The sequence below is a fragment of the Pseudonaja textilis genome, chromosome Z (assembly GCF_049901715.1).
Source record: "Pseudonaja textilis isolate UNSWEBS1 chromosome Z, rPseTex1.2, whole genome shotgun sequence".
In the NCBI taxonomy this organism is placed as follows: Eukaryota; Metazoa; Chordata; class Lepidosauria; order Squamata; family Elapidae; genus Pseudonaja; species Pseudonaja textilis.
Genome location: NC_142008.1, coordinates 69205427 through 69232134, shown reverse-complemented (window position 1 = coordinate 69232134; position 26708 = coordinate 69205427). Strand labels below are relative to the sequence as shown.

At 38.7% G+C, this 26708-nt stretch overlaps 1 protein-coding gene across 5 annotated transcripts in view; it reads right to left on the bottom strand.

Moving 5' to 3' along the window:
• The window catches only part of SUGCT (succinyl-CoA:glutarate-CoA transferase), a 480947-nt gene that overhangs the window by 144704 nt on the left and 309535 nt on the right, over positions 1 to 26708 (bottom strand). Inside the window, exon 13 of one of the 5 annotated variants that reach the window (XM_087916666.1) lies at positions 20967 to 20990. The exons of the other annotated variants lie outside the window; for them this stretch is intronic. Coding sequence (XP_087772792.1) covers positions 20985 to 20990 — 6 coding nt within the window. The 3' untranslated portion in view covers positions 20967 to 20984. Of the gene's footprint in view, positions 1 to 20966; positions 20991 to 26708 lie in introns of those variants that run through there. 5 annotated transcript variants of the gene reach the window in all.

The following is a 26708-nucleotide window of genomic DNA, read 5'->3' as shown; positions in this document are numbered from 1 at the left end:
TAAAGTTACTTGTTCATCAAAGATGGGTTCTTCTTTGTCCCAATCATCTTGTTGCGCAGTCAGTTTCTCATAAGTGCAAGTCGCCATTTCTAAGAATTGAAAAAGAGTGCCAAGAGAGTCTTTCCCTTCTTGTTCTTCTTCTTTGTATTTTTTGTATTCAATTTTCAATTCATCCACAAGTGATGCCATTGTAGAAAGAAAAAGTTTTTCCAAAACAACCACCCAAGTGTTTTTAGTCAAAGATAGTTCCCAAAAGTCCCAAAGTCACCAAACAATCCAAATAAGCTTTTAGCACTTTCTTCTTTCTTCACTTTCTCTTTCTGGGGTTACTGTTTAGTTACAAAGTTCCAGTTAAAATATATCTTTTAGAAGTCTTATTAGTATTTAATAGTTCTTTGAGATTCTAGGCAATCTCCTCCTTACTTCCAAATCCTGCTCCAATTCTTTTCCTCTCCCTTCCCACTTACAGCAAAAAAATTTTTTAAAAAAATATTCAGAAATCCTTATCCCTTTAGCATTTAATTACCTATTTGTGCCAATGCGGGCTTTTCCGATTTCTCTTGCATTTCTATTCACTGTCACATTAGGAAGGAGAGTGAAAAAAAGAAAAACTTCCCCTTTTAACTTCCATTCGCCGCTTGTAAATCTCTGGAAACGATGTATCTTTCGTGAATTTTAAGTTCCAGGGTACTTTCGTTGTTGCTTTGTCCCAGTCAGCAAAAAAACTTTAACTTCTTCTCAACTCCTCCTGAATTTTTTTTTCTGGCTGAGCGCTTCTATGTGGCAGCCTTTTCTGACTGCCGCTCAGCTGCCTTCGGAAAAGGGGGTTTAGCTGGCTAGAGAAGAGAGGTGTGATATCTCTCGACCCTGCCAGATCCCCCCTATCTTCGCCACCTTCTACAGAGGTGGCTAGCCCTGAAGCCAGGTGGCTCAGGGCACTCCGGCAGCAAGCGCAGGCAGAAACCGTGCACAGTCACGGATTCCTGCCTGCCCCGAAGTGCTGCAGACTGGAACTCTTTGCTTCCTTCTTTAGTGTGGGACATCAAGCCTCAGGGTCATCCATAGAGGCTGGCCTTTTCTGCATCGGGATTCAAGAGTCTCTTCTTAGCACATGAGGAGATCACACCTCTCTGGTCACCTTCGAAGTTTCGCTTCTTTCTTGCCAAGTGGACCAGATCTTGCCTCAAAAGGCCACCGATCACCAGAAATATGATAACTGGGAACAGAGCACTGTATCCCCATGTTGCCAAGGCTCCAGGTCACCACCAGAAGTCCTGAACTATATCTTTCAATGATTCTGGTGCACCCCGGAAGGAAGGAATAGAAAAGGGCTGATGTATTCCCATCTTCAAAAAAAGAAAAAATAGATTCAGAAAACTACAGACCTATCACCCTTTCTATATCTGGGAAGATTCTGGAAAAGATAATCAAACAATGAATCAGCAGACGCCTAGAGGCAAGCAAAGTCACAACTAAAAGCCAACATGGGTTTGTCAAAACAGATCATGCCAGAAAATCTTATTGCATTCTTTGACAAAGTGACCAAATTAATGGACCAAAGGAATGCTGTGGATATAATTTACTTGATTTTCAACAAGGTATTTGACAAAGTAGACCACAATCTATTATTCGATAAGATAGAAAAATGTGGGTTAGACAACATCACCAACAGATGGATTTGTAACTGGCTGATCAACTGCACTCAATGAGTAGTCCTCAATGGAACTGCATCTACATGGAGGGAAGTATGCAGTGGGGTACCCAGGCTCTGTTTTAGGTTCAGTACTCTTCAAAATCTTCATCAATAATTGGATGAAAGGATAGATGAGGAACTCATCAAATTTATAGATGACATTAAGATGACAGGAATAGCCAACAGTCCAGAACGTAGGCTTAAGATAAAGAAAGGTCTTTACAGACTTGAACATTGGGCATTATCTAACAAAATGAAAGTCAATGGTGAAAAAAGTAAGATTCCATATTTAGGCAAAAATCAAATGTACATGTATAATATAGGTAATATCTGGCTCAATAATAGTAACTGTGAGTGGGATCTTGGAGTCCTAGTGGATAATCATTTAGATATGAGCCAGAAGTATGTTGCAACTGCCAAAAAAGCCAATGCAGTTCTAGGCTGCATTACAGAGGGATAGAATCAAGATCACATGAAGTGTTAATCCCACTTTATAATGCCTTGGGAGACCACATTGGAAATATCCAGTTTTGGTCACCACAATATAAAAAAAGATGTTGAGACTCTAGAACAGGGGTGTCAAACTCACATCATCGCAGCAGCATCACATGATACACCGGGACTTTTCCCCCTTCGCTAAACAAGATGTGGGCATGGCCAGTGCATGATACATCTGTCCCATGGGCAGGGGGGTTTGACAGCCCTGCTCTAGAAAGAGTGCAAAGAAGAGCGACAAAAATTAGGGGACTGAGAAGGACTAAGGGTGACATGATAGCAGTGTTCCAATATTTCAGAGGTTGCCACAAAGAAAAGGGAGCCAAATTATTCTCCATAATACCCAAATTTAGGACAAGAAGCAATGGATGGAAAATAATCAAGGAGAGTAGCAAGTTAGAACTAAGGAGAAATCTCCAAACAATGAAGACAATTAATCAGTGGAACAACTTGCCTCCAGAAGTTGTGAATGCTCCGAAGTTTTAAAGAAGAGATTGAACAACCATTTGTCTGAAAATGGTATAGGATTTCCTGCCTTAGCAGAGGGTTGGATTAGAAGACCTCCAAGGTCCCTTCCAACTCTGTTATTCTGTTTTGTAAAATAAGAACAAATACCATGCTATTTTTGCAAACTCTTGTCCTTTAGCCCTAGTAAAAATATTTCTGGCTTGAATGTTATATTGATCTTCATTTTTTTTGAATATATATATATATATATATTTCAGTCCAATAATTTTCAGCGTTTCTTCAAATCTGCCAGATCTACAAAGTTCTTATTGGTATTTACATTTCCAACATTTCCTGTTATATAGTTTGGACAAATTCTCTGGTGATACCTACACATCATTTTATAGAAAATCTTTTTCAGATTGTAAGTTACTAACTGCCAATTTCAACCTCTTTGTCCAGATATTTTCCCATTATTCATTTTTATATTATACTAAAACATTTGTCATCTTATCATGCCATCTTTAATTTGTTCATCCTCTGTCTCCAAACGCAACAGAAATTTATACATTTCAGCAATAAGATGTTTGTTAGTATATGACTCAACTTCCAATGTAGTCTTATCGAATCAAAACCATACATTCTTTTATCAAGTCTTTCTGAGAGTTGCATACTTATAAAATCATTGATACTTATATCCTTCTGATATAAATGTAGTAGATATACAGTATAAGCCGATATGATTTTATTTTATTTTATTTTATTTTAAACATACCTTTGGAATATTCTAGCAATTCACTAAATTTTAGCAATCTGATTAGTTGCCATTTCGTTTCTATGATATGTTTCTTGTGAGGGTAGCCACAGAGGTATTTTTGGACGTATTCTAGATTTATATTTATACCAAATATTTAAGATGACATTTCTATTAAAATGATTTCTAAACTCTACATTAACTTTAACCTTGTCATAACATAAATAGGCACCCCACCCAAATCTCAAGTCATCAGAGAGAAGAGGAGAGGAAGTGGGGGAAGAGAAGGAGAAGAAGGACAGGGGAGGAGAGAAGCTTCTAATGTTTTTGAGAAATGATGTTATCCTCTCTTTGTAAGATTAAATTATAAATTCATTATTTTCAATAATCTACCCTTTCTAATTTTCAAACCATAAATCACAGGTTTATTTTTTCCTTTTTTTTAAAAGCAAAAAGTCCATAAAGTCACTAAAGTCTCCAGTCACTAATAAATGTAATTGTTGATCTTTCACTAATCAAGCAAATTAATTTTGTCTTTGTTCTTTCATTGCATTTTAGAATCTTTTGATTTTTGCACATATACTAGTTTTACAGCAGTACCAATACTACATAAAAATAATCTTCCATGATTTTTTTTCTAATTGACAGTTCAGTAATCCCAGAAAGAAAAATTCTGGTTTCAACTGAATATTAATCTTTAAAATCCTTTGTATCATTATAGGTATTTGAACCCAGAAATTTCTGGCCCTTTTTACTAGCCCAAGCATGATAATATGAATCATCTTGTTCTTGACATTTGCAATATAAAGTTGAAGTACCTTTATACGTTCAAGACAATTTTTCTGGAATAATATTCAACAGTACATCACTCTATACAAATTCTCTTTTAAATTATGTAAATTTCCATCCTTTTAACCACATATTTTCCCTTTGTTCCATTAATGAAATCAATTTATTAAATTTCAATAAAACATTTATATATTTTAGCAATTATATTCATCATTTGTACATAGTTCAATTTCAAATTTTGGCTTTTTTGCTCAATTCCATATGCCTTATTATTTACCTAAATCTTTTTCTTAACTGTGCATACAAAAACCGAAATCTAAATCTCCCTGCAGTCAATTCTAATAATTATTGATGGATTAAATATTTTTATTTACTATTTCTTTTCTAAAAAATACTTCTTGTGCTAAGACCCATGAAAGTATTTTGGGCACCACATGGATTTACATCTGTCTATATTCTCAGTATGGCGCTATTATTATAATGGTTCCTAAGATCTATATTAGTCTTAACTTTAAGATAGAAAACTTTGCCACTCTTCTAATTCTAAGATCCTCTTGTTTCTCAACAGAACATATTTTTTATTTTAGACTAAGAAACAGGTTACTAAGTACAATTTCATAGAATAATCTATCTATTAATAACTGAAATGTAAGGCAATTCAATATAGTATAATACAGTATGCATGTGTTTATATATTTCAACTCTAAAAAATAATATCTATTAGAAAACAAACTACTATTACAGAATTACTTTTCAAAGCTTTTGTAGATTTAATGTATTAAAATTTGCAACACCACACTTTGAAAGATAAAAAGATACTACTGAAAGTATTATTGTAATTAGAAGTATTAGTTCATTTATATGAAAACATCCTTGTTTTGTTGCAATTATGTGACAATTGTGCCAACTGTGTTTCTGTTTGTGAGAATATTTCCACAGAAACTAATTATGAGCAATAAAGGTTTAGAAATCCAGACAAAGGAGTAAAAGAAGTAGCAAATGAATCTTAACAACTAAAAGTTCAAAGCAGATTACTATGTATTAATGATAGAGAGAACAGAAAATATTTATATAGCAGACAGTGCAAAAATAAAAAACCTAACTTTAATTTGGAACCAGAAAACTGTACATAATATATTTATCTTCATTATGAGTAAATGATATATTCAACACACCCTCTTTCCCAATACAGTTATAATTTGAGGTATAAATGACGTTGACAGAAGAATACTATCAAGATTGAATACAAGTATCCATATGATACTGGGCTCCATTTTCTCCAACATTTAAAAGAAAAAATAGAATCAATCAATTTTATTCCAGTCTTTGACCATCATGAAGTATAAAATAAAAAATGCAGAATTAATCACACATTATAAAATATTTCTGTAAAATAATTATGTCCAATGAGATTATCATTTTACAACTTATTACTGCAAGTACAGAAATAAAATATACTTTATAAAATGCCTATGAGATTAGGATGTATAAATTAAAACATGAAAGTCAATAAACAATTAAGTTAAAATATGTAATTTATATTTATAAGATACTATAAAAATGCTATTAAAATTAAGAACTATAAATAGATACACCTATGGATCTAAAATCTGTAAAAACAATATTGTTTAAAAACAAAATTGTTAAACTAAACTTAATTAAAATACTAATAAAAGTATTTTCCAGATATTGACCAAGAGTAAATATAGTAAAAAAATAAGTACATTAACATTCATGATTTTGCACACTTCCTATGTTCAACAAATTCCTTCTATCAATAAAGAATAATTGTACCTCAGGGTTGAAATGAGGAGTCCTTGGTTCTCTCTGAGCTTAGCTTTTTCCTGCAGATATTTCATTACCCAAAGTAAGTAACATCATCACTGCTATTAAGGAGTGGAACTTGCTGTCAGTTTATATTCTAGTGGCTTGCCCTGTGAGTGTTGATGATATTCTGTTGATGATTTGGGTGATGATTACTGGTGGGGAGGTGTTTTTGGTGTTTTTATTCCTTTTTTGACTTTTTGATTCTCTCTTTTGCAGTGTGTAGATGATGCTTATGTCTATACGTCTATTGATGACCAATTTTCTCAGATTGTCAGGCTTTCAGGAATTCTTACCTTTTAGGACTTGGTTTGGTCTAGGATGGTCACAGTTTCTCAGTTGAAACTGTGGTTAGGTCTGTCCATGTATTGTGAAATTAAACCGTTTTCATCATGTCTTCTGACTGCTAGTTGGTATTCATGGATGCATTCTGCTAGCCTTCTTGTTTGTCACATTTATGGTATGTTATAGATGACTCTTGTCAGGGGTGGGATTCAAAACTCCCAGCAACCAGTTTGCTGCACAGTTGCTGGGTGGGCATGGCCATCGTGGGCGTAACCTACCAGAACTTCAGCGAGGGCCATTTTTCGCCTTCCCATACTCTGGAGGCCCTCCGGAAGCCAGAAATAGGTCCATTTCTGGGAGGGCTGTATTTCATCTTCCCAAAGGTCCAGAGGCTTCCCTTGGGCCTCTGGAAGGGCAAAAATGGCCTCCTCCGAGCTCTAGAGGTCCTCCGGAATACGGAAACAGGCCCATTTCCAGACTTCAGGTAGGGCCATTTTTCGGCTTCCCAAGGATCTGGAGACTTTCCTTGGGCCTTTGAGAGGGCGAAAATGGCCTCCCCAGGCTCTGGAGGCCCTCTGGAAGCCGGAAACAGGCCCATTTTTACCCCTCCCAGAGCCTCCACATTGACCCTGCACTTACCATCGAAAATGGGCTGCGTGGAGATTCTTGGGAGGGAAAGGGCGGGGTAGGTGGGACCAGATGGTGGGTTCAAATTCCGGTTCTGCGAACCAGATGCAAATTTAACATCCAGTTCATCCAATCCGGTCCAAACCGATAGAATCCCAACCCTAACTCGTTTTTACTTCTGGGGTTGACTTTTAGTTTACTTAGGATGTTTTAGAGGGCTTTAATTCATTTGTTATTTAGTTTGCTATGCTGATTCCATGTGTTAATAGTAACATTTAATAGTCTGTGGGTGGTTTCTGAGATGTTTTTGAAATATAACAGCGTTATCCTTATGTTGTTGGTTTGAGCTCTGAACTTGGTGATCTGGTTGCAAACATTTTATCTTGATTTGAAAAGACATCTTCAATGCACTTTGGATTGTACTTATCTGGGGAAGCACTGCCCTTTAAGTACACTTCTGAATCCTGGTCTGATTTTGGGTTATGTGATTGGCTGGCTGTAGTTGCTGAGTAATAGTCCTTGGTTTTAAGTACCATCTGTGTGTAAATTGGGGCTGTTGTTGTTTGGATATCTTCTGATGATGTTATCTTCTGGTATTGGGTTGATTTGATCGACTGTGTGGGATGTCGTCTGATTTCTTGTAATCTGTTGAGCTATAACTTTGTTTGCAGCATGGCTGTTCATTGGTCTTTAAATGCTGCCTTTGGGGTCATGGTTGACGTTGTTCTTTCATTTTAAGTGATTGGTAGATAGGGTCAATGTCAATGTGTCTGTTTATTGATTTATTGGTGGAAAACCAGGAATTCCCTTTCTCTCCTTGTTTTCACCTGGGTTACAACTGTGGTCCCGGTTCAATCAAATTTGTATCCTTTTGAATCTTCGTGGACAGACATTAGGGATAGAGGTCATGTCTCTTGATGGCCAGGAAGTGTTCATGCAATCCAGTTAATATTTTCTCCCTGTTAGCGTTAGGCAAATATAGTTCTTCTCGCAGTTGCTGCATTGATCCAATATATGATGCCTGATCTTTGGTTTGTTTCTGTCTGCTCTTTCAGTTTTGACAGGGTCCATCTGAGGACTGAGGTTGGTTTGTGAGCTACTATGAGGTTGTGTTGGTGCAGCAATCTTTCCATCATTTCTGAAACATTTTGCACATAGGGGATTGTGATACATCTGGTCATTGTTGTTTTTGTGGTAGTTGTGTTGCTTTGCGTGTTTGTGTGTTATCCTTTTTAAGGCTTGTGTTGGTTGTTATATTGGAGTGGGTGGTCAGACACTTTCTGATGAAGTTACTCGAGCACAAACACATTGCAGCAACCATGAGCAGCAGAAAAGGGAAACGGATCAGTTATACAACATCTTACAATAAAATGGATATCCATGCAACTTCATCAATGCTGACCACTCAACCCAATGTAGCACAAACAACATCCAATTATATTAAAGGAAGAAAAAGTTAAAAGAAAATTATTTTTTCTGCTAAACAAAAATGAATTAAGAAGAAAACTATCTACTACATCACAAAATACAACATCATCCTGCTGATGAGTCAGTGCTGGTTGTAACCTTATTTGGGGAGATGCTGAGTGATTGAAATTTACTTGTCCTTCCACTGTGATAGGATTAGACTGAGTCAGAAAGAGATTTATATTGAGATGTTTGAAGTTCAATAACTTGAAACAATCTTGTCAAAATTTCCTACTAGGCATGTGTCAGTATACATGAAATATTTCACATATATGTTTTTCAAATTATGGTTGATGCACATATATGATTTATATGGTTGGTCATCTTAAATGTATGGTAGGCCTGTCATACTGTTGGATCTCACCTACAGCTACACTTTATCAGCCTTTTCCCTTCTACTAAGCATAAGCAGAAAATATTCTATTGATATTTAATTTCCAAGCTTAAAAGTAGAGTGGAATAAAACTTTACAAGAGTTGGCAGCTGCAGAAAATACATGGAAATGCTCTTCCCAGAGAAGAATCTGTCCCTAATTAGCCTCTACAATTTCTTTTAGGAAGAAATGACTACTGATATTGATGGGTTTTTCTTAATAGCCACAACAAGTTACCCTATGTTAGTTGATCTCAAAAACCAAGCAAAGTTTGCCTTTTGAGTTGCTGGATGAGAGATGACCAGGAAATCACAAGGCTATATATTGTGAAGTCCAAGAACAGTCTCAAGAAAGGCTCTATTAAACCACTTTCATATTGTAGCCCAAGAACTATGTAGAAATGTTCACTTTAAGAATGATGGAGACTTTACCTTAAACTTAACTACAGTAGGAAATGGGACTGAAGGAGGACATAAAGAGAAAGAAGAGTAGGAAAGGGAGAAATAAGAAAAAATAAAGAGAAAAAAATGGAACAGATTGTGCACATGTGAAAGATATTTTCTAAATAAATAAATAAATATGGAAGGGGGGATTTATTAAGTCCTGTTCTGAGATACTTCATATCTTTTGAAGGTTTACACTGTTTTAAACACAGTGAGATTTTGGCCCATGGGAGTTCCTGAAATTTAACTTGTCCAAATAATTTATGAAAATTAAAGACAATTTTATTATTAGCGTATTAGTCTACTATATCACCATTTCTGTTCTTTTAACAAACATAATGCAAAAGTATTACTCCAAACCAGAGTTTGATTATCATAAATACTTCACTTTTAAGAAAAGAATATGAAACCTGATATAGGATTGTACGGTTCCTAGACAGGGAAAATTAATTAATATTTCCTTTGATATCTGTCTTTGTAATAACCCTGGATTTGATGGGAGACTACAAATTTAAATTAAGTTAAAATAAAATAAATGAAATATTTCTTCCTGGGTCTCTCATACCATCACAGTAAATATTGTACATTTTTTAGATTTCTGGTTCATGTTGTGGCAGGAACAGCTGGAGAATATCAAAGTTCTTCTGGGCTTCATGAAATGCAACCGGAAACTGCTGGAAGACCCTATGGGATCAAACCACCCTGGAGGGGTGGTGAAGAAAGAAGAGGTGCTTCATCAATCACAAGGAAATCACAATTTCCTCATTGATCTGAAGAAAGTTCTCCTGAACAGCAGCAAGGACAATGGCCATTTTGGTCAGTCACAAGCTGGGACAACCAGGACCCTAAGATCTTGTGCTGGAGCGGTGCATGGACAGAGCAGTGAAACTGGGTGAGATAACTTCCAACTGTTACCTTCGAGATTTAACCCAAGTAAAAAATTCCCCAAAATAATCTCCAAACGTTAAGAAAGCAGCCCATTCTGCAGCCCAAGCAAAGAGGCGTCTCTCAGGGCCCGCTGCAGCCCACACAGCCAAAGGATGCAAGAAGCTTGGAGCCGCTGCTCTTTGTAGCACATGAAGCCTGCAGTCACTGGTCTTTTTCAGCACGATAAGCCAAAAGAGAGAAGGCAGCTGCCTGGATTTCACCTTCTCTCAGCAAAAAAAGGGCCCGGAAGCATTAGAATCCAAGACGGGACTCGCCATCTCCCTCAGCAGCTTTGGAGCAACTGAGAAATAAGATCTAGTATTAGGAGAAAGAAAAAAAAAAGTAACATTGAGTTGAGAAAAGCTGTTTCCAAGGTGTTGGAAATGCAAAAGCTCTGAAGGAACATTTTTCCACACATGGTGGTCTTGTAAAACTACCCAAAAATTTTGGCAAAAAATCAGAAAATGGTTGGAGGAGATAACTAAAGAACAAATAGACTATAAACCAGAGTTCTTCCTGTTATGGATCTCTGATAGATATTTATCCAAAAAGACAAAATATGTAATAATTCATATTCTAACTGGGGCTAGATTAGCGTTTGCTCAATGTTGGAGATCACCTCATACAACTTCAGAGCAAATGGTTATTCAGAAAATTTGTGAGTGTGCTGAAATGGATAAACTAACGATAGCGTTAAAAAACAAAGAGTCCTCAACATTTTACGACAACAGGGACTCATGGTATAATTGGCTTACACAGAGACAAATTATGTAAATGATAAAGAGTAACTTAAACATAATGGAAAACAGGAGTAGATTGGATATGACGAAGAGAAATGATCCTTACAGACTGTCACAAAAATATATCATTCGTTTTTAATTGTATTTTCTACCCTATTCTCCCTCCCCTTCCCTTCCCCTCTCTCCCTCTATATCTTTTCTCTTCCCCCCAACCAGCCTTTATCCAGTGTGTTAGGCCGGGTGTTTTCCTTCTTTCCCCCTAGCCGTTTTCTTTCTATTTTGTAAATGTATTGTCGATGTGTTTTTAAATTGTAAATTCAATAAAATCTATTTTAAAAAAAAAAGAGAGAAAAGCTGTCTCATCTCTGCTCATGGAAGAAGCAGAAACAGCGACCATCGCAGTCAACCACAGAAAGCTTATCTAAAGAGCAAAAGATATGCCACACAAATATTTAAAAGTGACCCAGCCAAAAGGAGAATGAAGAAGACCTACAAATGCTCATCAGCCGCGACTATGACTACTACGCCATCATCCAAAAAGGTGGTGGCAGCTACCAATGAGTCATATGATATCTGTAAGGGTTTCCTCTGTGCCGAAAAACTTGAGAACAAGAGTACTATGAAGTGCTCTCTATGTGACTCATGTTCATAATAAATGTCTGGGGTTATCTAAAGGTATTGCCCAGTTTTTACACTCAACATTTTTAAGTAACTCCCAGTTTGTGTTTCCATTGTTTTGTCCTTCTTGTAAGCCAAATTTTGACAAATTCATTGTTTTGAATGACTGGGTTGACAGTATGGAAGCATGTTTGTTGGCTCTAGAAGAAAAGGAAAAGATGAGGAGTAGGGAACAATCAATTTTGTACAACTCTGATGAAAATCGCTAACCTAAGCCGCAAGATGTTACTAAAAACCCGTATACGACATCCCGTTCCTCGTAAAAGATGCAATTGAAAGAGAAGGAACATTGGTCTTACCTGAATGTTCTTCTCTTTTTGTGGTGAGAGAGTCCAAAGCATAGGTTATACTTTGTCCCCTTGCTGATTGAACTGAGTCTGCAAAAGTTGTTTAAGCTCCGCCTCTCTTGCTGGCCCAATCCAGCTTTCGGCAAAGTCACATGACGTGTCTCTACAGGTTAAGAAAGGAAACTCATCATCACCCCCTCCCCCCGCCCAAGCCCCAGACTAGACGTACCTAGGGTGGGGCTGGATTCTCTCACCACAGAAAGAGAAGAACATTCAGGTAAGACCAATATTCCTTCTCCTTTATGTGGTTATGAGAGTCCAGAGCATAGGGACATACCAAAGCTGGAGTGTCCATGGGAGGGTTCAAGTCTGGTCCTGTACACTTCTCTCTGCATGAACTCTCTGTAGCACCTGTCAGCCAAATGCTGCATCTTCTGATGCAAAGGCATCCAAATGGAGATGGCGAAGACCATGTAACTGCCCTGCAAATCTCTTCAACAGATGCTTGTGTGGCACAGGCTGCCATCGTAGCCTCACTCCTGGTAAAATGTGCTGTCACACTCTGAGGCACAGAAAGAGAACTACTGTCATAGGCTCTAGATATGCAGGAATGGATCCACCTGCCCACCGTAGAAGGAGTGACCTTGATGCCCAACGAGGCTGGTAGAAACAATACGAACAGCAGTTCTGTTCTACAAAAGGCCGCAGTCTGCCGAATATAAATCTTCAGTGCTCGACGAACATCCAGAGAATGCCATGCCCATTCCAAAGCATGATTTGGATTAGGACAGAAATTAGGCAAGACAAGTTCCTGAGCTCTATGGAACCATGAATTGACCTTAGGTACAAAGGTTGGATCCAATCTGAGTACCATTCTGTCCGGGTGAAAGATATACAAGTCTTCCTGAACCAATAGAGCTGCCAGTTCCGAAATCCTCCTAGCTGATGTAATTGCTACAAGGAATGCCACCTTAATGGTCAGCATATTTAGGCTAACCAATCTCAAAGGCTCAAAAGGAGTCCAAGTAAGAAACTGCAACACCTTGGACAAATTCCATGTAGGGAACCTGTGCACCACAGGAGGCCTAAGATTGGATGTACCCTTAAGGAATCTATGGACTGTGGGGTTGAGTGTAAGAGACCCTGACTTCCCATAAGGTAAGACAGAGGACAATGCCGCTACTTGTCTGAGAAGTGTATTGGCTGATAAGCCTTTGTCCAGATCATCTTGGAGGAAGTCCAAAATGTTGGGAATAGAAACATCCATAGAGCTAAGGTCAGACTTTACCCACCACCGGCAAAAGGCTTTCCAAGTCACATCGTAAATATGATTCATGGAAGGTCTCCTAGCCACCTGAATTGTTGAAATTACTCTTTCTGAAAGATTGTCTTACTTTAGAGAGTCCCACTCAAGCGCCATGTGGTTAGAAGTAACCACTGTGGCTCTGGATGAACTAGGGCACCCTAGTGTAGTGATATCCTATCTTATAGAATCCTCCAAGGTGGGGCGATAGGCAGAGTCACCAGGTTTGCAAACCAGGGACTGAAAGGTGTGTAGACGTACCCAAGGGACAATAGAAAAGTGTAGACGTACCCAAGGGACAATAGAAATGCACAACACCATCTTCCCCAGGATCTGAGAGAGTAGGGCCAAGGGAATGGTCCCTTCTCTCTGAATCCTGCCTGCAAGCTCGTCCACCAGTTGTGGGAGAGAAAAACTTTGCATGAGACAGTATCAATCTTAGCCCCCAGATGTAGTAAACAAATAGGGGAGAAATGGTTTTTCTTAGAATTTATGGAGAACCCATGGACCTATAAGGCTGATAGAGTTGTCTGAAGGTCCCTCCGAGACACTTCTTCCAAAGATGACTGGATTAAAATATCATCCAGGTAACATTGAACCCTTACTGGTATGGCCCTTAAATGGCTGCTAGAGCTGCCAACAACTTCATAAAGACCCTGGGCACTGAAGAAAGCCCAAAGGGCATGGCTCTGTACTGGTAATGTTGACCATCATAGCAGAAACAAAGGAAACACCTATAAAAATGACCTATCTGAATATGAAGATAAGCCTCAGTCAGGTCAATTGACGTGAGGAAGTCACCCTCTGAACGCTCTCTAGAATTGTTTCAAGTGATTGCATCTTAAAATGCTTGTAAATTAGATGTTTATTGAGCCTTTTTAGATCCAATATCGCTCTCCACCACCCCCACCCACCCAAAGGCTTTGGGAATAACAAAGAATCTGGAGTAAAAACTCCTTCCACACTGACCTGGATAGCTTTAATATTCAACAAGTGGTGAATGGTGGTTTCCATGAGTTCCCTTTGTGCTGTGTCCCTGAGACAAGCCACAAAAAACCTTGAGGGCTGGGATCTAAACTTCAGAAAAAGGCCCATTCTCACTGTTCTAAGCACCCAAGCATCTGATGTGGTATCCTACCACTGATCCACAAAGCAGGGTAGTCTGCCTCCAATGGGAGGACCCAACCGAAAGGGCTGCTTGCCTGAGTATTGAGGCCTACTCTTGCCAGCCCGATCCTGCTGTTGCTCTTGGTGGGGGAAAGGTTGTCTCAGAGACCTTTGAAATCCTGGTCTGGAGTCTGGTCTGAAGGACAATCTCTGGAACTAAGGAGCTGATCGGAAGTCCAACCATCTGGACAGGAATGGGAGAAATTTCCTCTTGTCCTTGGCTTCTACTAAAAGAAGGTCAAGGGATTCCCCAAATAGCCTATCCCCTTGGACTGGGACACATGCAAGTTTCCACTTGCGTCTGCCATCTGCCTGCCAATTTTTAAGCCAGAATATTCTCCTAGAAGCCACTGGTGGCTTTTGAAGCAAATCTGATGCCATTAAGTGTGGCATCCACCATGAACTCCACTGCAACTACTAATTTGTTAATATCCTGATGTGCCTGTACATCAGTGACAGAAATTCTATCCTGCAGTTGGCGAAGCCATCTGAGAGATGCTCTGGTAAAGGAGGTTGCCTTAGAGGCCTTGACAGCCCAGGCTGCCGCCTGATGAGTCCTCTGAAGTGATTGATCTATTCTCTTGTCCTCTGCTTAGGACTTCCTTTGGACCAATTGGAGCCGAGGACAATGAGGAGAAAGCAGCCACCGGACCATCCACCACCATCACTTGAAGAGTCCTGGTAGAAACGGCTATCATTTATAGAAAGGGTGGGTGCTAACCCAGGAAAACCTAGCTATCTATTAACAACATTAAGGAGCAGTCTGGGAAAAGGAACTATCTCCATGTGTAAGGTAGGTTCAGAAAAAAAGCTGATCTGGAGGCACAGGGGCATCTCCCACAGGCTCTCCCAGATCTGCCTCCAGGCCTAACTGGGCCGTGTTCTTTGCTTTGAATAAGAGGGACTTAAAAAGGGTGGGCTGAAACAGATTCGAAAAGGCAGCCTGGTCAGGCACAAGCCCTCATAATCGGGAAGATCAGTTTTCCTCTTTTCCTTCTCTACTACTGAGGAAAACTGGTTGTGCACAGAGGGATCAGGTGAGCCAGGGTCTCTTAAAACTTGCCTCACTTGAGGTAGAAATGTAGGCTCCTGAACTGAAATCAGAGACCTTTCAGAAGTCACTGATACTGGCCCTCTAAGAAAGTGAATCCCTTCCAATATGCACTGCCTAATGGCCTTGGAGATGACTGCTTCCATACAAGCTGAAATCTCTGGTTCAGGTGAGGCTCTGTGGTGAAGGCTTGCAGCAGTGGGTGTGAAGGTAGCCTCTATCCCATGCCAAGGCCTGATGAGAGGTTGTTCCTAAGGCTCCTCCTGAAATGCAACTTCTGGAGACTTTTCATAATCTCTGCCTGCAGTAGCCAACTGCAGGTCTACAGGATTCTCCATATCATCAGGTGACCAGGCCTGAACATGCCGCCTACTCTCAAGAGCAGGCCCTGTTTCGGCCTTAGGACTAAAGGTGAGTCAACTGGGGGAGGTGATCTGTGACTCCGCCCACCTGCAGCTTTTTGAGATATCTCAAACTGCTTTTCCAAGGTCTTCTGGCATGGTGAGGCCTCCTTTTCCTCTGTCTTGGAGGCTTTCTTGGGAACTGGAGCCTTCTTAGTCGTTCTGCCTCTGCTTGCCCCTTTTGAGCTTGTAGGGCTGTGATTGCCCTCTCTTGGGGCCTTGCTGGAAGCCTGGGCCTCTGACATCTAGGTGAAAAAACAGTCTCCACATGCCTGTAAAAGGAGATTGGGGAGAGGGGGGAACATAATGCAAATACAACTCTCCTCCACAGGCTCCCAGCCACCCTTTGCCAGTAAAATCCCCATACCAGGTCTTCAGGCTTGGTTCCAGCCTTGCCCAGGCCTGATCTAGGGCTGTGACCACTCCCTGCTGAGCCTTTGGGCCTTCAGGCTGCTGGCGGGCTTTGCAAGGGCCCGAGGGCCTCTGGAACTCTTCAGGCCCTTCCCTGGGCAAGGCCCTCGGAGGTCAATGAGGCTGCATCAATCTTCACTCCTCAGTGCTGGATCACAAGTCCAGTGTTGGCAGTATCAGTCCAATCATCGCTAACAGCTGAGAAGCAGTACCAATCTGCCTGCTGAATGGCAATTGCTGCTCCCACAGTTTTGGCCTTTGCTCTTAGGACTGAAGACCAGCACTGTGCTGGGAACAGCTGGGCATCCTAGCCCTTCTCGCCGCTTTCGAGGCTGCTCCAAAAATGGAGAAATAGCCTCCAGCACCAACCTCTTCCTTCCAGACTGAGGGACTGAGTAGAAAGCTCGGTTGGAGAAGCCACAGAGGCAGAGCTTAAACAACTTTGGCAGACTCAGTCCAATCAGTGAGGAGACATGCTCTGGATTCTCGTAACCACGTAAAGGAGAAAAGAAATGACCAAATGCAGTCTTATTCAGATTGGACTTTTCTGATGAACTTGATGAGATCACCAGAGTGCGTGGTATTATCAGCAGTTTCCAGACATCGGCCATTACACCTGATGAAAATGTAGATATTTTCTCTGAAGGCCCCAAATATAAAAATGATGACAGGTCAGTGCACCACATTTTTGCAAGGTAGTTTGCAAGAGTGAAGCCTGTAAATGGAAGTTCATATCCATGATAAATTCGATCACCAAAAGCAGTGCAGACCATACGAAATTACATTCGTAGCCTACATCCAACCTACTACATATCCATGCTTAAAGAACGTTTGGACAATCTGTTTGATTTATACATTGACTACCATGCTGACTGTATTAAATCTAAGAACATTGGTCCACTTCCTAATGTTCATGCTTCTGTTCACTAACGTTATGCACACCCCCTATTTCCTTAAGGTCAATCCTACTGGTTTAACGTGTAAATTATTTTAATGCAAGAAATCTCACAAACAAAACATATTGGTAAACATAATCAGAATATCAGGTATAAGTTAGGTGGTATTGATCTAGCCGACAACCTTCACTTTGTTAAGGACCTAGATGTGTTTATCTCTGACAATCTATGCTCCAAAGTTCATTGTAACAGCATTGCTAAAAAAGCACTAAGAGTTATAAACATAATTTTACGAAGTTTTTTTCTGGAAACATTGTATTGCTAACTAGAGCTTATAAAAGTTATGTCAGACCAATTTTAGAATACTGTTCATTTGGAATCCCTACCATATATCTGATAGTACAATTGAGCGGGTTCAGAAGTACTTTATAAGAAAAGTTTTGCATTCCTCTGCACATAATAGAATCCTCTATCCTACTAGGCTAGAAATCCTTGGCTTGGATAATTTGGAACTGCATCGCTTGCGGTCAGACTTAGGTATTATATACAAAATTGTACATAGTAATGTTTTACCTGTAGGTAACTTTTTTTGTTCTAATCGCAATAATATGCATGCGAACAATTATTTTAAACTCAATGTGAATCATTCTAAACTTGACTGTAAAAAATGTGATTTTTATAATAGAGTTGTCAAGGTCTAGAATGCTCTACCTGATTCAATTGTTTCAGCTACAGATATTCACAGTTTTATTCAAAAATTGGCTTCCATGGACTCACTTTCTTATTTGAGAGGTCTGTCGAGGGAGCGTGCATAAGTGCACTGAAACCATGCCTGACATCCCTGTCATTGTTTTTTTATATATTATTTCTGTTTTCATTTCTGTTTGACAAATTACAATAAATAAATAAATAAATAAATAAAGCGCCAATTTGATTTCTGGAGAAAAATTAAAGACTAAAAACTAAAGAGAAAAATCAAAAACTCAGATGTAAAAGAAATACCTAAGGATGTTTTAAAACACAGAACGCTTGCAAAAATCGAGTACCATTGTGGAAAGTGATTATTGGGAGAAATCGCTTTTCTAAACTTTATCTTTAAACTGCCCCCCACCCCCATGACTGGTTGATAATCAGCCAATTTTACACTCTGTTGAGCACTGGAATTGGGAGCAGGGGAGGCATCTACTGGAGGAAGATAACTGCAATGTGGGAAACTTAAAGGAAAGTGATGAAGAAGAGAAAGTAAAGAACATCTGGAAGGCTATTTGATCTTGACTTAGTAGGCGATTTGGATGCTTGGAAATATTTGTGAGCTTTTTGAAGATCTAAAAGGAAAACTGAACTGCAAACACTATAACTTGTATTGAAACTGTGCATTTGAAAGATTTGAGGAAACCTGGTGGGCCAAGTTGGATTTGGATTATTAACATCACTTGACAGATCATCCTACGAAGCAAAAGAAGAAAAGCAATAGAAGGGGAAAAAAGAAAAAGAAGAAAAGACAAATAAGACTTAAAAATTTGGACAATTGGGAAGATGTAACTGGAAATATAAAGACTGTAAAGCTGAAATTTATAGTTTTTAAGGATTAGAAATTTAAGGGACTTGGAGGAATAATTTTAGGATTGACCAAATTTTATTAATAATTGACTTTTTTGGAGTTTTTAGATATTGGGATACTGGAATATTAGAGATATATTGAGTAATTTTTAATATATTACGTTGGTACAAAATAACCTAGCAGGAGACAATAACGTTCTATGAAGAAGTGTTAGTAATGGTCAAAAGTATTTACGAAAATGTGACAAAGAATCATAAGAAGATTATAGGAATATTTAAAGATAAAGATGTGAAAGTAGACAACACTTAACAAATGGTGGGAAAAGATGAACATGATACACAGAAGACAGATAAAGGAGTGGTGGAGGAGACAAAGCAAAATAAGTTACAAGAAGACAAAAATAAGTTACAAGCAGACAAAAACATCAAAAAGACAGTAACAATAAAAATTAAGAATTAAATACATAATCCTTTAAAAGATTACAATAGAACAGAGAGAAAAAAGGAAGATTTCCCAAAAATAATGAAAGGGCTATGGATGATTATCCAAAAGGTGCAGCAGAAGGAGATAAGGGGTAAGGCAGAGGGAATACTCAGCCTGGGCAAAAATGTTAGAAAGAAATATAGGATCCCAAAAGAGAAATATAAAAGAATCACCAAAAAGTCAATAAATGATGAAATTCTAAAAAGGCTGAGAGATGATTGATAGAGACATAATATCTTGCAATACAGTAATTATATTAAAAACCAATAGAAATAAGTGGAAAATATAAATTGGGAAAATAGCACATATATAATTAAATAATATAATCACAAATATAATAAGATTAGGAAGTGGAAGACTATGATTAGGTATTTCTGAATGTATTATTATGATTAACAGCATGCAAAAAATATACTGGAATTTATAGCTTTGAAGGACTATAAATTCAGGGGACTTAGAGATATAATTCGAGGACTGATTAAATCTTACTAATAATTGGTGTTATTGGTGTTTATAGAAAATTGAGATATTGAAAATGTGGTGGAACACTGAGTGATATTTAAAGTATTAAAACATTAGTGACTTAACAGGGGTCAACAAGTATATCGTATGAAGAGATGTTATTGATGTTTATATATCAATAGTGATAAAAATTATAAAGCGAGAATATTATTGTATAAAGAAAAAGAAGTAAATATAGAAGAACCCCAACAAATTGGGGGGGGGAGAAATAAGTACAAATTGGGAAAATAGTATAATATATATTGATACATAAAAGAATATATTATAGTTATAATAAGCATATTAAGGTTAGAAGTTGGAAGACAAAAACTATGTATATGTAATTGTATTATTACTGTTAGAACTGTGTAAAAATATATTGACTGTCCACAAAAAGTTGGTTGTTATAGGAAAACTACAAATAAAACATATGCTAAAATAAATAAATAAATAAATATTGTACATTTTTATAAGAAACTGCAAATAATTACTTAATTAAGAATTTTGCTCCAGAAAGTTCTGCAAAATGAAATATAATCTTCAGCACTCTGTTGTGCTACTGACTCAGATTTAAAGAAACTATACCACCTGTTATGTCATGTTTTAATTGATGAGACTGACAACAATGTGAAAAGAAATTATGAAGCTTTTTACAAGTGAGAGTGAGAAATGGCTAGATAAAGATTTTTACAGTGAATATTTTAGTGACAACAAATTTGCAAGTAATTGGTATCTTTGAGAGATAAGAATCAATACAAAATAAGTAGACAATGATCTTTAAAAGCACATACTCCACCTAATGCCTTTATATTTGCCAGACAAAAAGGATAGACATGTTAACCTTTTAATTGTTATTTATCTCTGAAGACTAGTTGGAAGTGAACAAGAATGAGAAAAAGGTCATTATACCCATGGTATAATGGTCAAGGGAATCTTACAGGAAAATAGTTATGAACATGGTTTTCAGATGAGATACTAAATAAGTTTTTATTATGATCTAGGACAACTTACATTCTTAATACCTGTCACTTGTATTCATTGCGGACTATGTAAAAAAACATATTCAGAAATAGTGAACAGTATCATAGTGATTTGAGTTAATAAATTAGTCATCTATATCCCTAAGAATAATACAGAAACATTTTTTAAAATACACTTAAAAAAAAACACAGCCAAGCAATAAACTCTAAGAATTGAAAGAAAGAAAGCTACAAAATAAAACAGCAAAACATAGTAAAATACAAACATTCCTTAGAATGTTTAACCAACCACAATTACCGGTTCTCTGTTAAAAGAAAGATGGGTGGGGATTGAGGTGAAGTGAGTAATCTATTCTTGATGCTTGTTTCATTCATCATAGTTTGAGCTGCTTTGGCAAAGTTCACACCTAACCACATCAGTCAAAAGAAAAGAATATATTGTACAATAAAATATACAAAACTGGGAAATGTATACAACCAACAAAACCATACCCAGTATGTCTTGATGAGACTTCAGTTTTATTCTCATTCTTCCTCTCCTTCCCCCACCCCTTGCAATATTCTAGTAATGTAAAACCAGCTTTAAGGTAGGAAATCATTTTTTTTAATTTTAGGAAACATCACACTAGATGCCAAGAGTTGAACTATATAATAACAACTATTCGTTAAAACTGAACACTTGCAATTTTGTTGAAGCCCTCTTAAGACAACTGCAACCAAACATCATAGTACACCATAAAGCAGCCAATCAAAAACTTTTATTTAGTAAAATAACACATTCGGCAGCTATTGGCCTGCATGCCAAAACAGTAAATTCAAAAGTTTCTTTTCATGAGATAATATCAACCCCAAGAGTGTATATTCACTTTGACAATGTCATTCTCCACCATGACCATAAAATTCTTGAAAGTACCTCAGATTATTGAATTTTGTACTGGGTTGAGACAACAATTACTTTTAATAGCTCAGGTGAAATGCATTTGCTTCTCACCAGGGCACATAGCTTATACATAGTCACTTCACTTAACTGTTCAGGTGAGATTTCAGCCATTACATCAAAACTAGATCAAATCCAGTTACATAACACCAAATTTATGAAATTATATAACACCAAATTTATGAAACTAATAGCGTCTTCTCCTTTTTCTAATAAATCCCCAAAATTAAAGATAGCAGAGATATGCTTCATATAATGAAATTATTGCAAATTATTCTTGTTTTGGATCTGATGGATATGCTCTGCAAATGATCATTGAAGGCTTCAATAATCTGTTCTTTCTTATTTATTGATCCTTCTTACTTATATTCTTCTATTGTCATTCAGATATAGTTACTCATGATGTATGATTAATCCATTCATTAAATGATGACGTAACATATAATTGACCTGATTCAGGCAAAGTTTTACAATTAAAGATTTTTCTCATATAGGAAAAAAAATATTATTCTGTTTACTTGGTATAAAGCAACATGCTATGACTATCAGGTAATGATAGAGCTGGATAAACAATTTAGTATTGAGGCTAGCCCAAAAGGATAACACCTGGACAGTACTGAAGGCCACTGAGAGATCAAAAAAGACAAGACACTTTTCTTTTGGGTTTAATGGAAAAAGACTTGGAGAAAAAAAATCTGGAACTTTTATCTTACATATTCCACAACCATTCCATGATTACAGAAACTGATGGGTTGGCAGAAATTGATAAATTGATTGTTTTGGTTAAAGGAAAGAATTTAGGCACCTTTGTTTCCACATGGAGACCTCTTGGCTTCTACTAGTTTAGATTATTACGGAAAAACAAAAGATTGTGATTTGATGTTGTGGTTATTGATGTTGCAGTAATCAATTTTTACTGCAACAGAGGGAGCCGGAAGTCATTTCTTTTTCTTTTTTTCCCATTTCCCCTCACTTTTCTCTCCCTCTTTACACTCCCCCAACTGTGTCTTCCTTTTTACTTTTATATTTTGTATTTTAACTTATAACCTAATAAAAATGTTAAACACTGGAAAAAATCATATAAAAGACCTAGCAAAGCTTTTTTGAAAAAAGAAAGAAAGGATGGTTGCACTACCTTTATTTTGCCCTCACTTGAGATTGTCAATAGTGCAACTAAGGCTGTCTCTGTTATATAGCCAAAATTGAATCCAGGTTGAAAGGGGTCCAGGAAATCCAGGACTCTCTGGAGCTGCTGGCAACCTGCCTTTTTTTTATCACTTTCCTAAAATAGGAAAATGGGAAACTGCACGAATATTGTCCAGGCAGATGGGAGCATGTAATGTTTTTTTTAAAGAGAGGACAAACCCGAGCCTCCTTAAAAGATCCCAGGAATATTTCTCTTGCAGTGAGGAATTTATAATTACATTTATCATCTACTGGTCCCTGTCCTAGAGGCTTTCACCAGCCAGAAGGAACAAAAATTTAAAGGGTAGGTAGTTTCAATGACAATAGGAGGATTCTGTCCACCTTCTTAGGAGTCAAACTGATTCTAAATTCCTAGTCAAGAAGCCATCCCTCATAAGCACTTGCACCATGGAAGGGTTCCAACTAGGAATTAATTCAAGTGATTTTTTCCAACTAATGTTCAATAAGTTCTTCTGCTGTCCCTAGAGATGATCATCTGAGCTTAACACCATCCCCAGGATTCAGGAGATTCAGGAGTGTTGAGGAGTGACACTTTGCAAATGCAATTGAGGAAGTATTTTTTCCCCGCTTGCTTTTATTGTCACGAGAAAGGCTAGTGCAGTGTTGACAAACCTTTTCGGCACCAAGTGCCGAAACGAGAGTGCCCACAAATGTTTTTGGTACTGAGTGACAAAATGTGTGTGTGTGCACATGCCAAAACTAGATGTTCTGTTTTTTGACATGCGCATGCGCAAAGGCCACCTAGTTTGCTGGTTTCTGGCATGCATGTGTGCACAAAGACCAGTCCTGTGCGCATTCGCCGGCTCCACCTTGCCTTTCAGGGGTCCTTGCACCTCCCTCCCACCTGATCCCCTTCGGGGTAGTGGGACATACACATTGCGACCTCCTCTGCTGGAAAGCTGGAGCCCCTTCCCAGCCTTGGAACAGGCCAGCGCAGCTACCCCGCTTCTCCCACCACTTCTTCCAAAGGGGCATGACAGCTTCCTAGCTGGTGCACCTTTTACCGCTTCCCAGACAGTGTGCATTCCTCCCACCCAGCTCAGCTCCTGCACAGCCCCACCTCTCCAGAAGAGTGGCAGCTGCAGGGGGAAGGGCAGGAGCAACTGGCTGGCCACCACAGCTGCTCCCACATTGGCAAGCCATGCGGGCAGCTTGCCCCCTTGCCAGCAACTCCTCCTCTAGCATCCTGCCCAGAAGTGGCAGCGCAACAGCCACCACCACCGGGGGTGAGGAGGCAGTGGAGGCATAAACGGGTAAGCCAGGGCTTCTCTCCCTCCCCCCCTGAGCGGGCTTCTTGTTCGGCCCCAAGCTTCCAGCAAGTGGCAGTGACGCGTATCTGTAGTTTGGAGTTCTTGGCCGGCTCAGGCGCATAGGCTAGCATTTGCTGGTTGAGTAGACAGCTGCCCCATGCCTGAGATGGCCAGCGTGCCAGAACCCAGAAGAGCAAGGAGAGCAGAGCTGCCAGCCAGGATGGCTGGGGCCCTACAAGAAGGGAGGGAAGCCCCAGCCCTCCTATCCTCACACCTGCTGCCTCCTCACCTCTCTTGCACTGCCACTTCTGGGCGGGGTGCTGGAGGAGCTGCTGGGGCTGGCCAGCTCTTCTGGAGTGCCCAAGCCGGCCAGGTCTCCGGAGCATGGATGCACCATGGGCCAGAGTCATGCAACAACCCCACTCGGGCGGAGAGGGAGGGAAGCCCTGGCCCGGCTGTCCTGGCTCACAGCTCTGCCCTCTCCAGATCTTTTGGCATGCATGACCAATACACTTCCGATTGCTGGTCTTGTACCCGCATGCACACAAAAAAACAGAAGACCAAGTGGCCGACGCACATGTGCGCGCTGGAAACAAGATCATCTTCCTGGTGCACACATGCACACCAGGTGCCTCCTTTTCCAGTTTTTGGTATACATGTGTACATGAAATCCAGCTGGCTGGCATGCCAGAACCCGGAAGAGCAATGGGCAATAGCTCCGCATGCCCAGAGAAATGGCTCTACATGCCACTTCTGGCACACGTGCCATAAGTTCACCATCACGGGGCTAATGTAAGATATATCCAGTCAGACTAATCCTTCATCTTTCTCCAGCAGTGGTCTAGACATCTCTTAACTTGCTTCAGAACTCTCAGTTCTTTTGATTCCAGGTTGTTAAGGCTTCAACAAGACCATGAAGCAAATGAGCCAGTTCTTTCTGGAATCCAGTTGGATCAATCAATCTCCGGGGAAGACCACCACCTATCTCCCTGTGGAGGGGCTGGGGAAAAGAGAGTCTCAAGGATATTAGGGCATGATCTGACCATAACAGAGGGCTTAACATTAAATTTCCCACTACATCAGATTGAAATTGTTCCAATAAGAATATTAGATCTAGTGACCTAGTATTAGATCTAGTGACCTAATATTAGATCAAGTGATCTAATATAACGCAAGCAGAATTTAGAAAGATCACATAGTGGCTTTGGATTAGTCAATTTCACTAAATACAATCCATCAAGGTGAGTTTTGTAACTGGAGGAAGAATGTTATGTGTGTTTAGATGAACTCCTGGAGAAAAAGGTCAAACAATTAAAAAGCTTGCCAAAGTGGCTAACATCAATTCACTACCATTTTATTTTCTGCCTATCTTCCCATTGAACTATTCTAGGCAGCTTACAATAATAAAAAGAAAGAAAATGAAAAAAAGTCTAAATAGAACAGAAGTAAAATAATACAATAAAATGGAAAATGAAAAATAACACAATGAGAATACATCAATATGATAACCAAAAAGATGGACAGGTGGAGAGCAGAGAGCAAGAGGAGGGGACTGGTGTCTGCTTTCAATCTAGCAGCCACCTCAAGTGTGGAACTCCAGGGCAGATTTCTTCCTGAAGGGTACAATGTTGTTGTTTTTTGTAAATTTTTATTAGTTTTTAAAGACAAACATAAACAAACAAAACATAAAAACATCAAACTTTCTTCCATAAGTGTACAAACAGTGTGCCGATTGGATTACAAATTTTTTGTGTGCATCCATTTGATAGTCTTCAGTTACAATTACATTGCATAATAGCTCATATTATCAATCAAAAATTGAATATCCCAGTATCATTATTAATCAACCATTTGACAATAATTTTATTCCTTCATATTTTGCGAGATAACCATAGTTTACTTAATTTATTTTATAACAATTCATATAATCCTTCCAAATCTATCATAAAAACATTTTGTAAGTAAGGGTACGATGTTCTAAAGGGTGGATTCTATGGCAGAGAAACTCTTCTTGGATCCCAATAGTCAGAGTTCTTTGACTGATGGGATCTATAGTAGACCCTCTCTGACAGCATGAGTAAGACAAGCTTATCCTAGTGGACCAGGTTCATGAGTTAGCCTTGACCTACGCCATTAAGGGCTTTAAATGTCATAACCAAGACCTTGAACTGCATTCAGACTTAGACCAGTAGCCAGTGAAGATTGTGAATCAGAGGTGTAATATGGGCCATGGAAGGGATCCCAAAACTGCTCTCGCTACCACACTTTGCCCCAGATGAAGTTTCTGAATGGATTTCAATGTTGGCCTATGTAAAGAGTGTTGCAATAGTTCAGATGAGAAATGACCAGGGCTTGAGTGCAAGAAGTCATGATCCAGGAAAGATAACCACTAATGCAAAAACAGTAGCTATCTTTTATCTTTTTGTATTAATATCTTTTTACGAAAATAGAAAATCTGTTGCAACCCCATGTCCAAAATTTCTAGTAATGAAATAATTAATTCTGGTCTAAGAAAGAGTTCCAGCCCTAATAGGTTATGATTGAAAGGGTGAATATACTGCAAAATCTATATACAGTATATAAAAGCGAAAAACCACTCACGCATCATGCAAAATCTCCCAAACCGTAAAGCCTACAAACTTGAAATTTGGCACATATGTTCCTCTTGCCTTCTAGGGGCTCACTAAGAAAGGATTTTTCTAAATGACTATCAGAACATTAGTATTTCATAT